The sequence below is a fragment of the Hipposideros armiger genome, unplaced genomic scaffold, assembly GCF_001890085.2.
Source record: "Hipposideros armiger isolate ML-2016 unplaced genomic scaffold, ASM189008v1 scaffold_106, whole genome shotgun sequence".
In the NCBI taxonomy this organism is placed as follows: Eukaryota; Metazoa; Chordata; class Mammalia; order Chiroptera; family Hipposideridae; genus Hipposideros; species Hipposideros armiger.
Window position 1 is genome coordinate 427,773 of NW_017731456.1, and position 15,585 is coordinate 443,357.

Below are 15,585 nucleotides of genomic sequence, written 5' to 3' on the forward strand. Positions count from 1 at the left end.
AATATGGCAAAAATGCACAGTTTGGTCTTCCATCTTCAACTTGTAAAATCTCCAAAACTCAACCAAATCGCTCAATTTTTTTTAGAATGAAGCTAAAACTGTCAGCTGTCAAATGACGTAGCAATAACATAGATGCGAATGACTCTAGTACTTCTAAAAATGAACTAGTGCCATCTGTCGCGAACATGTGTCATGACTTTTCCGACAACCCAATAGATGTATACTATAAACCCTAAATCACCCACCAAAATAATACAACAAAGAAACTTAATAATTGTATTAAATGATGTTGCCTTGGATTTCGCTATGGTGGTGCTTGAAGAACCAGATAATTAATAATAAATAGATTGATAAAATGCAGTTACAGTTATAAACTATGACTTTACAACCAGAACATTCTATAATAGATAAGAAGAAATAATTGTATTAAAATAGGATACATTGAGGAAAAAAGCTTTTACATGCTTGCCATGAATTTTCTTTTTGTTGTTTTATAATAGCTACTTGTCCAATATCATAATTCTTCACCTTTTCATACCATATTGTTCATCCAAAAAGTATATGTGTGTGTTGTTGTTTCAATCTAATAAATCTGATTTTATGGAAAGAACTGCTTTCCTCTGGGCATTTTGTTGTCTTTTTTTGCTATACCTTTGTTTTTTAGGTCCTTGTTATCAAATAGGGTCTTTTAGGACTTTATGGGAAGAAAGGTTTCAAGGCTTCATAAAATTTTGCATCACTAGTTGCTAGGGGAAAGAAATGAAAATCTGTAGTCTGAAAAGATTACAAAAATTACAGAATATTGTAGTATCTTCTAGGGCAATTCCTAATATGACTTCTATATTTTTAATTGAAGCTACTTGTGATGGTGTTACTTTTGTGGGGGTGTCAGCAGTAAAAAACAATGAAATGGAATAGAAAATATCAGAGTGTATTTCATATGGTAGGAGCATTAACTTTCTGATACTTTTATTTCAAGTGTGTGTGTGTACAGAGTCAGAAACATAAAATGTATTATGTTTCTTACTGTGAGTCATAGTTTAAGAAGTTTGCAAACACTGGCTTACAAAACGTTTTCCTTTATTTTATGATCTTCCAGCTTTTGTTACCTTATTGAATGGGGAACAAGCCCAGAATGCAATTCAGATGTTTCATCAATATTCTTTTCGAGGAAAAGACTTAACAGTCCAGCTCCAGCCAACAGACGCTTTGCTGTGCATTACCAACTTGCCCACTTCTTTTACATTAGAAGAGTTTGAAGAACTTGTTCGCGCTTATGGAAACATCGAGAGATGTTTTCTGGTCTATAGTGAAGTTACTGGCCATTCCAAAGGCTATGGATTTGTGGAATACATGAAAAAGGACTTTGCTGCAAAGGCCAGATTGGAGCTATTGGGCAAACAGTTGGGAGCATCAGTCCTCTTCGCACAGTGGATGGATGTTAATCTGTTGGCCGCAGAGCTCATCCATTCGAAGTGCCTTTGTGTAGATAAGCTCCCTGGTGGCTACAGGGATTCAGAGGAGCTGTTGCAATTTTTTTCCAGTATCCATAAACCCGTGTTTTGCCAGGTATGTATTCTTAAGATACTACTTGAAATATTTAAAAATGTCTGCATACGTATCTATTTTGCATGCACTCACCAATTTATTATACCTATGTGAATATCACAGTGGACAACTAATCCTGCTTTAGTCTGTAATGAAGACTTTAATATCATGGTAAATTTTAAATTGCTTCCTTTTGTTGATGGGCCAAACTATATTGTTATATAGTTAAGTATGTCTTAGCAAATCCATTATTTATTCACCTTCTCATTTCATCCATTCATTAAATCATTCATCCATTAAAGCATTCACCCATCCAAATTTTATTTATCACCTTCTCTGTGCCAGACACTATTGCTAAGTGTCAGAAATATAATTAATAGAAAGATACTCTCTCAATACCTCACAGTTTTGTAGAAGAGATGGACAAGTAATCCAATAATTGTAAATCCTGGATAAAGAGTGATATGATGGAAGATAGAAAAGGATAATAAGGTTTAAAAAGAACATATCATTTTATCTTAATGGGGTCATGGTAAGTGAGACATTTAGGGAAGATCCTGAAAACAGACAATACTGTCAAGAATTTTCAAGCACTTTATCATAGTAAAATTAAATAGGTTCTACTAAATAGACAAAAATGCTTACTATGTATAACTTCTGTTACAGAGGTTTGATAGTAACTGATGAACCCTTTTTCTCTCGCTCCCCTTCTCTTACCTCCCATCCCCACCCCTTTTTTTCTTTAATCATATATTTTTTGAGTCTCTACAATAGCAGTAGGAAGTTTGGAGTTGGAGATATACACATATATATGTGATTAATGCCACCATCTTACTTTTTAAAAAATTTCCACCTCTTTAATCCCAATATACTAAGCATCAAAGAAGCCTCCAAGAGCTTTATAAAATTTTGTGGCAAGGGGCCGGCAGAGTGGCGCGATGGTTGGGAACTGGCTTGGACGCCAGAGGGCCCCGGTTCGAATCCCACATATGAGGGCCAGTGACGCTGCCCTCCGCAGCTAAGATGCTAAACAACAGCTCAACCTGGAGCTCGGCTGCCGTGAGTCGCTGGCGACGGCGCAGGCTGCAGCCCCTGTGGCAGTGGGTTGCCATGAGATACCGTGTGTGGCCAGCAGCCAGCGTGAGCGGCCAGCAGCCGCAGTGAGTGGCCATCCAGAGGCCAGCGACTGATCTGCCTCGCCCGGGAAGAGCGCAGTGATGGTGCCAACTTAGGCCAGTGGGGCACCATCCTCCACAACTAGATTGAGGAACAAAATGACAGCAACTTGTCTGTTCCCCTTCCCCCAATTCCCCAGCGCTGTTCCCATCCCCCAATTCCCCAATAAAAATCTTAAAAAAAAAAAAAAATTTTGTGGCAAGTTTTTTATCAAATCTTTGCTGTTATTGCAAGTTGATTGTCTTAATATGTTATTCTTCACTTGATCTTAGCCAAAAGGCCGAGAAGCAATTATATATGTTATTCTTGATACTAAGAATTGTATAGTGAATCCTGTACCCATACATAATTCTTTGTAGCTTTAGTTGAGGCCTTTGAAACAATTGTGAGGGGAAAAGCCATTTATTTGTTTTTTTAATTCAAATTGTATTTGAATTATGAATCCCAGAGTTGAAGGAACTTGAGCAGTTATCTAGTGTAGTACCTTGCCATCTCATAGAAAAATCGAGGGGTGGGAGGGCAGTAGATGGGGGAGGGGGTTTCTGTGTGAAGGGTGAAAAGGATAACTATTGCAATGTTCTGTACACCTGAAACTAACAATAAAAATAATTAATTAAAAAAAAGAAAGGAAAAATATTGTTACAATATTTGTGAGTGACAATTTAGCTTCTGTTAAAATATTTCAAAATAATGGAACATTAATTGGATCATAAGTCAGACCATTTATATATTTGAATGGCTCTCATATCAAACTGAAATATTCCTCTCTAAAACTACTGATGCTGTAAACTTAGATGATTTTGTCTTTTGAAAAATTTAAAATGGTATTGTAATTTATATAGGCATGAAGGTTACATAACGAACCAGGAATAAGAAATGTTTTAAAATATTAGTAAAAACATCTTTATGATGCCTTTATCAGTGGATCTGTTAAATTCAGGCTCCTTTGCTTGGTAGGTTGACCTAGACTATATTGAAGACACAGTCTGTTGTGATCAAAAGAGACTTAATGGCTTTTACAAATCGGATTTTAAGATCTGGTTTGGATTACACAAGGAATAGGGTTGTAGGAGAAATGTTTGGAAGAGGTAGATGTTTTTCCTTTCTCCCATGTGATGGGAAAAAGCTTTATGGAGAAAAAAACATTTGAGGGCAGTTTTTAAAAGAGCGAATAATATGAAGGAAAAACAGAAACTCGATCTAACTATACAAGAAAGGAAAAGAAAGTTAAGCGTCAAAAATAAGAGAAAAGAAAACTACAAATTATTTACTTGTAATATTAACTTAGGAGGTGCCAAATCCAAATAGAAGCACTGTAGATGTCTCTTCTCAAAGACATACCAAGCTGAATGTTACCTCATTTATCACTCTATAGCGTGAATATTTAGACATGTTTACGATAATTTAGACATGTTCAAAACTGAGAAACTTTTTAGTGTCTTATATTGTTCTTATTTTTGCTCTTTGTACCAGTCTTTACAGATCCAGGATTTTAGTATCTTCCTTTACACTCTTACAGGTGGGTGACTGGAAATAAATTGAGTTCTACATTTTAGGAGTTTATTTAGGACACATCTAGAAATAAAGGTTGTGTGTTGCATATGGTATTTTAATAAACCTGGGGCATAGTTTTCCCAAATAAGGTTTGCTTTAGTATACTTGACCAAATTCCTGAGATCTGCTTAGAATATTGAAATAAAAGTTGAATGTGGATCCTCCTACCTTTCGTCTCTTGATGATAAACAAGCTTTATTTTATATAGATGATGTGGTCAAATAATTGTTTTAGTATGTTTCATAGTCCCATGTATCTGGTGAATTTAAAGAAAGTTTTAATTGTGTCCCCATATTTTTCTATAAATTATCACTTACATATATTTCTTAATATATAGGTTACTATTATCATTTGGGCTTTTACTATTAAAATTAGAAAATCAAAGAATTAAAAAGCAATGACAGAATCTTGTTTATCACCCTGTCTTCCAGAAGGACCGCATCTAAGCAACTAGTCAACTTTGATTTTTAGAGAGAAAGAACATTATTTTCACCAGTATCATGCTCTGCCTCATTTGTCCTTGAATTTGAAAATTATATACTGTATATAAATATTTCTACCTACATAATACAATTCCCTTTTAACACAATGTATTGCATCAGCTTGCACAGGATGAAGGTAGCTATGCCGGTGGCTTTGCAGTGGTTGAATATAACACTGCAGAGCATGCTGAGGAGGTTCAGCGCGCAGCTGATGGTATGACCATCAAGAGAAGCAAAGTCCAAGTTTCCTTCTGCGCCCCAGGAGCCCCAGGGCGAAGCACGTTAGCAGCCTTGATAGCCGCTCAACGTGTGGTAAGTTTGCTGTTCTTTATTAGCATAGAGAAAAATCCTAATACTATTTTAACCTCTTCAAACTAACTGTCCATTGATTGGACCTTCATTACATTCTCAGTGCATAAAGGCATTCTTCATTTTTAAAAATTAGCAAGTGGTATCTCAGTCAAATCAAGCCAAGAGTCATTACAAAAGAAGACACTGTGTTTCAGTGTATTTATCTTAGGACATTTTTTTGAAAGGATTTCATTCATTCACCAAATATTGAGTTCCTGTTGTGTTCTAAATTTTCAGGGCAACATGCCTGTTTCGTAAAGTGTTCATAAGTATTCATTGTACAAGTAGAGGAAGGTGTGGGCTTCATTTTTGCTCACATTCGCACGTTGTCGCTACTTCTCTATTGTAATCGCCTCCTTATTCCTCCTCTCTTTACTTCTCTGGTCTGGAAGTTCCATATTGATAGAGACTATTCCTTCTTTAGTTTTTACTCCTAGCACTTAGCATAGTAAATATTTGCTGGTTGAAGGAAGGAAGGAATATCTTTTGAAGGGATCAGGGAAGACTTCATGACAAGAGTAATATTTGAGTGTGACATTGAAGTATGATTTTGAAACATGTTCATGGGGGTAGAGAATAGGGTTGTCAGAGGCAGATTTTGCATGAGACACACAATTAAATTAAAAAAACTATTCATTGTTTATCTGAAACCCAGATTTAACTGGGTGTCCTGTATTTTTACTTGTTAAATCTGGCATCCCTAAGGAGAGAGAGAGAGTGAGTGGTCAAACTCTAGGTAGAACAAAACCTTTCAAGCAGTAGTATGACGTGAATTTGCATGCTTGCGGAGTGGTAAGTGGTCTAGGTGGACTGAGTGTATAAAGGGATGTATGCTGAAATGGTCAGTTGATGCCAAGTCAGGGAGCACTTTTGAGCACTCAGAGAATTTAGACTGAATTCGATGAACAATGGGGAATTTATTGCTTATCCGTAATTACTTCCAAGCATATATTTTTGGTCCAAACTAATGAGCACTAAATCTGTATTTCCAAATGATTATTAGAAAATACTACCTTTGTGTTATATAAAGAGTTCAATTTCAACATCTCCAAAAGGAAACTAATTTTCTGTGGGACTTGCTTTTCTATGTTCTGTAATATCTATATATAGCGTCAGTTCATCCAAACTAGAACTATCTGAACCAAAAACTCAGGTAATCCTCATTGGTTTTCCCTCACCCACTCCCCAAATCTAAATGGCAAAAGTATTAACCAGTCCTTTCAGTTGTACCACCATTGATGTCTCTTAAATCCTTGAGACTTGTCAGCGTCTTTGTTACTTTACTCAGGATCTCATCTTTTCTTACCTTGATGATTAGAATAACACCATGTCATCACCATGTCGTTAGCCTTTCCCTTTCTCATCCATCTTGCACAGATGAGCCACAAGAGCCATCTTTCTCATCCTCATATCATATTATGTCTTTCTCTTGCTTAATATTCTTTAATGCCGGTATAAGTTCAAATTTCTTAGCATAGCATACAGGGCCCTTCATGATCAGATATCAATGCTAGTGAGAAATCTTAAATTTTTCTCAGTCTCACAAGTAATGTATCACATTTATGTTTTCTGTAGGTTCTTGGCATATATTGTTTATCAAGTTTTCTGAGATTTAAAAAAAAAATCAAAAATAGGTACTGAACTTTCTGTAACTATTGAGATAATTATGTGATTTCTCCCTAAATTTATTAATATGCTGAATCACATTGATAGATTTTCTAATGTTAAGCCATCCTTGTGTTATAAACCATAGTTAATAACGATTTTTTTCTAATGCATTGTTTGATTAGATTAGGTATTATTTCATTTGGTATATGTGCAAATGTGCTCATAAGTGAAAAATGCTTAAATTTTTTGTACCATCCTTATTTAATTTTGAAATCAAGAAAACAGTGACCTCATTAAATGATTTAAGTATTTTTTCTTCTCCTTGTTTTCTTTGTTTTTTAGTAGTGATTATTTTTTTCTATTACTTTTTGTTTTTAATTTACAGTTGACATTCAGTAATATATTAGTTTCAGGTATATAGCATAGTCATTAGAAATTTATATAATTTATGAAGTGATCCCCAGATTAATCTAGTATGCACCTGGCACTATATATAGTTATTGACTATATTCCCTATGCTGTACATAACATCCCTGTGACTATTTTGTAACTACCAATTTATACTTCTTAATCCCTTCACCTTTTTCACCCTGCTGTTTTCCCTTCTTGTTGTGCCAGCCGGGAAAACCATGATTCCTCTAGGGCAGTGGTCGGCAAACTTTTGAGACGGAAGAGCCAGTCCTATCCCTCACAACAATTTGAAAATTATTCGAGAGCCATAAAACAAATGAAATCACCATTATGTGACTAATATCTTTTAAAAATTTTATAAACGAAACTATGATAGCTTTATTTTCATTTTCAATTTTACCTCAGAGCCACATGTACATACCCAAAGAGCCGCATGTGGCTCACGAGCCACAGTTTGCTAACTCTGCTCTAGGGCAGTGTGGAGGAATCCATATAGTTACACAACTAAAAAGCCCGTCCCCAAACCATCCTGTCTGTGGATCCAAGCTCTGTCATGCTCTCTGCTGATGTCTGCTTCCATACTGGGACCCACTAGTTTCTACCCATCCAGGGATTTCTCATAAGTTTTGTATCAGTGTCAGGTTCTCAGATCCATCACCCTATCCCTCTCACTTTCATGGTATCTGGGTTTGGAGAGAGATTCCAGTTGTTGTCAGTTCTCCATTTTTTCATGGCTAGAAGTTTATAGTTTTCCTCTTATAACAGGATACTAATATTTTCATCTATTAGGCTGGTTTTTAAAACTGAGAACAATTTCATAGTTTTAAGAAGCTACCCACTTACGTGTATGTAAGGCCAGTTCATCTTTGTCTCATAATAGAAGATTAAATTAATGAAATAAAGACCTTTATTACCAGAAAATTTTTTATTTGTCAGGCAGCTCACATTATTACACTTTAGATCAGCATTATAGTAAGGCTCTTCTGTGGTATCAGTGTATTCATATTGTGTCAAGTTATCTTCTAGTTAATAAATTCAGATTCCCTTGGCACCTTTCTACTTGTACAAAGAAATTTATCTTACTAGTCCTCTTCAAGCCAATTTGTATTTCACTGAGATATTCTATGAGGATTTCAGTATATGCTGTATGGTAGAATATCTTAACATTATAATTAGGAACTGTGGTAGAATGTACAGAACAAATGTATAATATAAAGCAAATTGTGTTTATCATAAAATAGATCTTATCAGATGAATGAGAATTTCTGGAAGGAAGCCTTTAAAAATTCATCTTTTGTTCTTGTCCTAATATTTTCTATTTCTATATTCATTGAAGATGCACAGTAATCAAAAGGGCTTACTTCCAGAGCCAAATCCTGTACAAATTATGAAGAGTTTAAACAACCCTGCCATGTTACAAGTGCTTCTACAACCCCAGCTCTGTGGGCGAGCTGTTAAACCAGGTAAGCACCGTGTGAACCGATTAAATAAAGAATGTTGACATGAAGTAAGCTGATGTTTTACATGAAAAAAATATTTAAATTAGTCCCCAAAAATATTAATTTTCTAGGACTTATCAATGAATTTTAATTAACGATCTGAGGGTGATAATATATTTTGACTATTTTTGGTAGATACAATTTGCTTATGTGTTCCTCATATTTTTATATATTTTTTTTACCATTAACAAATGTTAAATATTAAACCTTCAGTTTAGTTCCTAGTTGACATGAATTTATAGACCAGTGTAGTATTAACACACTACACTATTTTGGACTATATCAACAAAGGTTATGATACTCTTTTATGTAATATTTTTAGCAGAATTAAGTTTGTTGAAAAGTGCTAAAGGTCTATTTCCTTTTTGCTTTTTTTGTTGTAAAATTGTTTCACTTTGTAGAAAATGACAAAAACATTATTGTCTAAGCATTCTGGAAATCTTTATAGTATTGGTATACATTAAATATTTATGTAATATTCTTTCTCTGATAAGAGCTTACTTACCTTCTGAAATGCCCAACTGTACATACACAAAATAGGTATGTAAGCATTATGAGGAAATGGATTCCGATATTCACCAAGTTTTAGAGTAAAAATAATGAACATACTCATTACTCTCAAAAGTTTCCTTTTTAGGGCCGGCCGAGTGGCTCAGTTGGTTAAGAGCTCGCTCAAGAGTTTGAGCTCTGAGCAACAGCGGTTCGAGTCCAGCCCGAGCTGAGCAGCNGAGCAACAGCGGTTCGAGTCCAGCCCGAGCTGAGCAGCCGCTGAGCTGCCAATAGGTAGCAGGATGGCTCAGCTTAAAAAAAAAAAAAAAAAAAAGTTTCCTTTTGCCCCTTTGTAATCCACCTTTCCCCCACCCCCAACCCCCCAGGGAAACTACTGATTTGCTGTCTGTTGCTCTGGAGGGATTTGTATTTTCTAGAAATTTATGTAAATGGAATCACACAGTATTATGGTTTGGCTTCTTTCACTCACCTTATTATTTTGAGATTCATCCATGTATCAGTAGTTTATTCCTGTTTAATGGTGTGTTCCATGCCACAATTTGCAGATTCATTTACTTGTTGATGAACATTTAGGTTATTTCCAGGTTTAGGTCATTGCAAATAAAATTGCAATGAACATTCATATACTAGTCTTTATATAGGCTTATGCTTTTATTTCTCTTGGGTATATATCTAGTTGTGGAATGGCTAGTTCATAGGATAGATTTATGTTTAAGTTATAAGAAACTCTCCCAGCTGTTTTCCAATGTGATTGAACCATTTTACATTCTGACTATCAGTGTCCAGGGTTCCTGTTTGCTCAGTATCCTCACCAGCAATTCATGTTTTTCCTTTAATTTTAGCCCTTCTATTGGGTGTATGGTGCTATCTCATTGCAGTTTTAATTGGTATATCCCTTTTGACTAATGATTTTGAACATGTTTTAATGTGCTATTTTACCATCTTTACATATTCTTTGTCAATGTAGCTTTTAAAATATTTTGCAAATGTTAAAATTGAATTGTTTTTCTTCTTCTTAAGTTGTAAGGGCTCTTCTTAAGTTTTAAGTTGAATTCTTTTTCTTCTTATTATTAAGTTGTAAGAGAGAACTTCTAGATACAAGTTCTCTCTTGGATATATGGGTTTGCAAATATTTTCTTCCACCCTGTAGATTGTCCTCTTATTTTCTTAACAAGAAAGAGCAAAATTTATTATTTTTACAAAGTCTAATTTATTTTCTTTTATAATTTGTACTTTGAGAAACCTGCCAAATTCAAAATCACTAAGGTGTCGCTTATGTTTTCTTCAAGAAGTTTTATAATTTTGCCTCTTGCATTTAGATCTATATAATCCATTTCGAGTTCATTTTTGTTTGTAGTGTGAGGTCCAGGTTAATTGTTTTTTACAGTTCTTCCAGCATCATTTGTTTAAAAAGGTTATCATTTTCCATTGAATTTCTTGACACCTTTTTCAAAATTCAATGGACCATGTATGTATGGCTTTATCTCTTGACTCTATTTGATAGCATTGATCTAAATGCCTGTCTTTGTACTAGTGATACATCGTCCTGATAAATGTAGCTTTATAATAAGGCCTGAAATCAGTTAATGTAAGCCCTCCAACTTTATTTTTCTTTTTTCAATTTGTTTTGCCTATTCTAGGTCCTTTGTATTTGCATATAAACTTTAGAATCAGCCTGTTGATTTCTATGAACAATGTCTGCTCAGAATTTGATTGCTATTGAGTTGAGTCTATATACTAATTTGGGCAGAATTGACATCAATTTTGAAGCTGAACCATATACTTGTATATGGTATATCTCTGAATTTATTTAGGTCTTCTTTAATTTCTCTCAGAAATATTTCGGTTTTTTTAGGGTACAAATCTTACACATATTTTGTCAGATGTGTTCATAGTACTTTATATTTTTTGATACTATTTTAAATGGTATTGCTTTTTAAATTTCAGTTTCCTATTGCTTGTTACTAGCATATACAAGTACAATTGATTTTGTATATTTATCTTGTATCTTGCAACATTGCTTATTATTTCCAGTATGTTTTTGTCCTTAGGGTTTTCTATATGGACAATCACCTCATCTTCAAATAAACAGTTTTTTTTTCTTCCTTTCCAATATGTATACCATTTATTTCTTTTTCTTGCTTTATTGTTGTAGAAATTCCAGCATATTTTGTGCATTGAACTGGTGAGAGTGGATATTCTTGTCTTGTTATTACAAAGAAAGCATTCATTCTTTTATTATTAAGTATTATGTCAGCTATAGTTTTTTTTAACAGATTTTATTTTTCTAACTGGGAACTTTCCTTTCTATTCTTGTATTGCTGAGAAATTTTATCATGATAATTGCTGGAATTTATCCATTGCTTTTCTCCACTCACTGATCTGATCATATGTGGTAGGTTTTTTATTGGATTTTTTTAGTCTTTTCACATGATGAATTATATATTGATTGATTTTTGAATGTTAAACCATCCTTTCATTCCTAGGGTAAGCCTCACTTGGTCATGATGTATTATAATTATTTGTATTTATTCTTGATTGATAGTGTTGTTCAAGTCTTCTATAGCCTTACTAATTTTCTGTCAACTTATTCTATTAGTTATTGCGAGGGAGGGGTGGGGCATAGTGGGAGACCTAGCCAAGACCTAAGGGTAAAGAGCAGTTAGTTACACATGAGACTGTGGACATTTTCTGAGTATTTTGATTCTAGTTGTTGTTTTAAACTGGGAAATACTGTATTCACTATAAGCTGTGAAAGCTCTATTTTAATGTTTGATAACAAAATGCAGTGACGATATGAAAAGAAAGAGGAAGTGGTGTTGAAATTTCTAATTATAATTGTGAATTTCTCTACCTTTCAGGTCTAGAAATTTTTGCTTTATATATATACTGAAGCTTTGTTATTGGTGCAGAGACATTTAGCATTGTTGCAGCTTCTTAATGAATTGACCCCTTTATTGTTATGAAATGACCATCTTTATCCCTCTTTCCTAATAAACAGTGTCTTTATAAGCAACTCAATGTAATGATCTAATCTTCCTACCACCTATAGTGAAACTGGCTCATTCTAAAGAAAGCACTTTCTAATGGTCAGTTTTCCAAGGATGTAGTGTATTGTCTCAGCAAACAATAAAAACTTGTAACAGTTTTTAAAGCATAGGATGAACTTGTAGGACTATTATATATAAATTTCAAATATTTTTTATCATGGGCCGGCCGAGTGGCACGTTGGTTAAGAGTTGGCTTGGGATGTCAGCTCTGTGCAGCAGGGCCCCGGTTCGGATCCCACTTGAAGGCCAATGCGCTGCCCTCTACAGCTAAGATGGTGAACAACAGCTTTACCTGGAGCTGGGCTGCCGTGAGTTGCCAGCAACAGCATAGGCTGCAGCCCCAGCTGTAGTGGGCTGCCGTAAGCTACCATGAGTGGCTGGCAGCTGGTGTGAGTGGCTGGCAGCCAGCGTGAGCAGCCAAGAGCTGCCGTGAGCGGCCAAGAGCTGCCGTGAGCGGCCGTCCAGTGGCCAGCGACTGATCTGCCTCGCCTAGGAAGAGCGCAATGATGATACCAACATGGGCCAGTGAAGCGATGGCCTCCACAACTGAAGAACAAAAGGACAGCAACTTGTTTGTTCCCCTTCCCTGATTCCCCAACGCTGTTCCCCTCCCCCAATTCCCCAATAAAATCTTTAAAAAAAAATATATATATATATATATATATATTTGATCATTAGATTATATGCTTTTTGAAGTACTCTCTAAGTCTGACCTGTGGTTCTAGCCAATTTTTGTATTGCTAGAGAATTTTGTATATATTTGACTAATTCCAGTTTATAATAATTTGATGAAATTGCTTTATATATTTTTTTATCTCGTGGTTCATTTTGTCTATGTATTGTCTGTTCTGAAAACGTATCTTCTGGTATGCACTCTGGTATTTCTGGTATTTGTGCTTTTAGACAAACTTGATAAAGAGTATGGTTACCATTTATTCCTTATATTAGCTATGTATAGCTGTTTCTTTTGTTTTTGTTTCTTGTGTTTATTTTTGTGCATAAATATTTTTATGTACATATAGTCTCTTCTCAATTGGATTGTAAGCTTTTCTAGAACAGGATTGTATTTTGTCCTCTCCCCTCACCCCCCCCCCACTCCCTGCCAAAATACCCCAAAGACCTAACAAAAACACTGATCAAAGAACATGGGTTTAATTAGTATTATACTTATTAAAAGATGGAATTGGTTTTGTTGCACTAAGTACTAGAGAAGAGAAAGGCTAGGTTTGGTCCTTTACCAGTATGACAGAAGGTGTTGGAATTTTAAATCAAATTTTAGGGTTGAATCACAAGGAAAGAATCTCGCTTTTTGTGCAATGACAAGGTCAGTATCTAAATGAACTTGCAATGAATTTGTTAACAGTTTAAAGAAATATTTACCCTTTTTGGAGTTTTATTTATTTTTAAATTGCATATATATTATAAAGTTAAATTTTTACTTTTGTTTTCTTAAAGCAGTTCTTGGAACACCTCACAGCTTGTCACATCTGATGAATCCATCCATCTCCTCTGCATTTTTACATTTGAATAAAGCACATCAGGTATATAAATAGTACTCAGTAGTGAAGCATCAGAAATGTGAAGTGAATGTTTTGTTTGTTGTTAACGCAGATAAATGAGTATTTTATTTTTAAAAAATCCTTAATCATAAGTATAGCTACATAAAAACATAATGAGTACATTAGATCCACTTAAGCAAATCAGAGCTGCATAGTTACATATATCTATTGATTCCTATTTGTAGGGCATTAAGAAGGGAAGAGGTATAGTTTGTTGTATATTTTTCTATAAGTAAATCAGTACAGTCATGTGATACTTAACAATGGGGCTATGTTCTGAGAAATGTGAAGTTAGGTGATTTCATCATATATGAGCATCATAGAGCGCACTTACACAGACCTGGTTAGCATAGCCACCTACGCACCTAGGCTACATGGATATAGTGCCTAGGCTACACACCTGTACAGCATGTTGTTATACTGCATGTAGGCAATTGTAACACAATGGTAAGTGCTTGTGCATCTAAACATGGAAAAGGTACAGTAAAAATACAATATAAAAGATAAAAAAAAAAGGCATGCCTGTATGCCTTTTATGAATGGAGCTTGCAGGACTGGAAGTTGCTCTGGGTGAGTCAGTAAGTGGGTGGTGAGTGAATTTGAAGGCCTAGGACATCACTGTGCACTACTGTGGACTTTCTAAGCACTGTACGCTTAGGCTACACTAAATTTATAAAAAATTTTTTTCTTCTGTAATAAATTAACCTGAGCTTACTCTAACTTTTTTACTTTGTAAACTGTAAAATTTTTTTAAATTTTGACTCTTTTGCAATAACACTAAGCTTAAAACACAAACACATTGTACAGCTGTACAAAAATATTTTCTTTCTTTATATCCTTATTTTGTAAGCTCTTTCCTATTTTTAAAATTTATATTTTACTTTTTAAACATTTTTGTTAAAAAGTAAGACACAAACACACATGAGCCTGGCCTGCACAAGGTCAGGATCCCCAACAGCACTGCCGTCCACCTGCCCATCTTTCCCACGGGGAGGCCTTCAGGGGCAATGACACACATGGGCTTTTATTTTCTCCCACTGTCTTGTATTTGGTCCATGGTTGACCAAAACATCATTATGCAGCATATGATGGTAGTTGAAAACAAGTCTTCTTATGTTTTCTTTTTTTTTCTTTCTTTTTTTTAAAATTATAATAAAAATTAATATTTATTTGTATAATTTATTATCTTGTATACCCATAATGAACGTTACTATTTTAATCTTAGTTTTGCTAACAAGAATAACTTAGCAAAGATGATCTATTTTAAATAGCTACAATTTTCTCATATTTCCCATTACTATTTTAAATATATCTTGATATTTATTTTCAAGGCAAAGAAACACAGACCTAAACCAGTGAAATAACTTCATGACAAGCACAAATGAGGAAAACTGAATTATAATTTCAAAATCCTTTTGTAAAGGGAATAGTTTGAGCATTTTTTTAAAAAAATCAACTTATGTAGTTGATTTGTGGAAGGCTTATGTAAACATAACTTGAACATACTTAAAAAAGAGAAATAAAGACAACAACAAACTTATTTCTATACCCCTCCAAAGAGACATATTCAAATACGAGTTTAAATAATGGGCTGGTTAAAAAAGAAAGAAAAAAAATTTTTTTAGATGGAAAAGTATGCAAAAAGTACTAATCAATCATCGAATGTAATTTTTTTCCCTTGAAACACGGCGATTTTAGATTGCTGCTCTTTTCGCCTCCTGCTTGCTTCCCATGAAGGATGAAGGGGCAGCAGTGACTGCTGTTTTGGGTTTTCAGGTCCTCTCAGTGCACTCTTAATAAACTGATTCTTGAACGGAGGTTCATTTTGCTGAAAACC

The 15,585-nt window shown here is 34.6% G+C and overlaps 1 protein-coding gene across 1 annotated transcript in view; it reads left to right on the forward strand.

The window, feature by feature from the left end:
- RAVER2 (ribonucleoprotein, PTB binding 2) overlaps nucleotides 1-15,585 on the forward strand; it is an 86,280-nt gene that overhangs the window by 30,700 nt on the left and 39,995 nt on the right. The window contains exons 3-6 of the mRNA XM_019646701.1: nucleotides 1,100-1,569; nucleotides 4,881-5,072; nucleotides 8,467-8,593; nucleotides 13,645-13,730. Coding sequence (XP_019502246.1) covers nucleotides 1,100-1,569; nucleotides 4,881-5,072; nucleotides 8,467-8,593; nucleotides 13,645-13,730 — 875 coding nt within the window. The remainder of the gene's footprint in view (nucleotides 1-1,099; nucleotides 1,570-4,880; nucleotides 5,073-8,466; nucleotides 8,594-13,644; nucleotides 13,731-15,585) is intronic.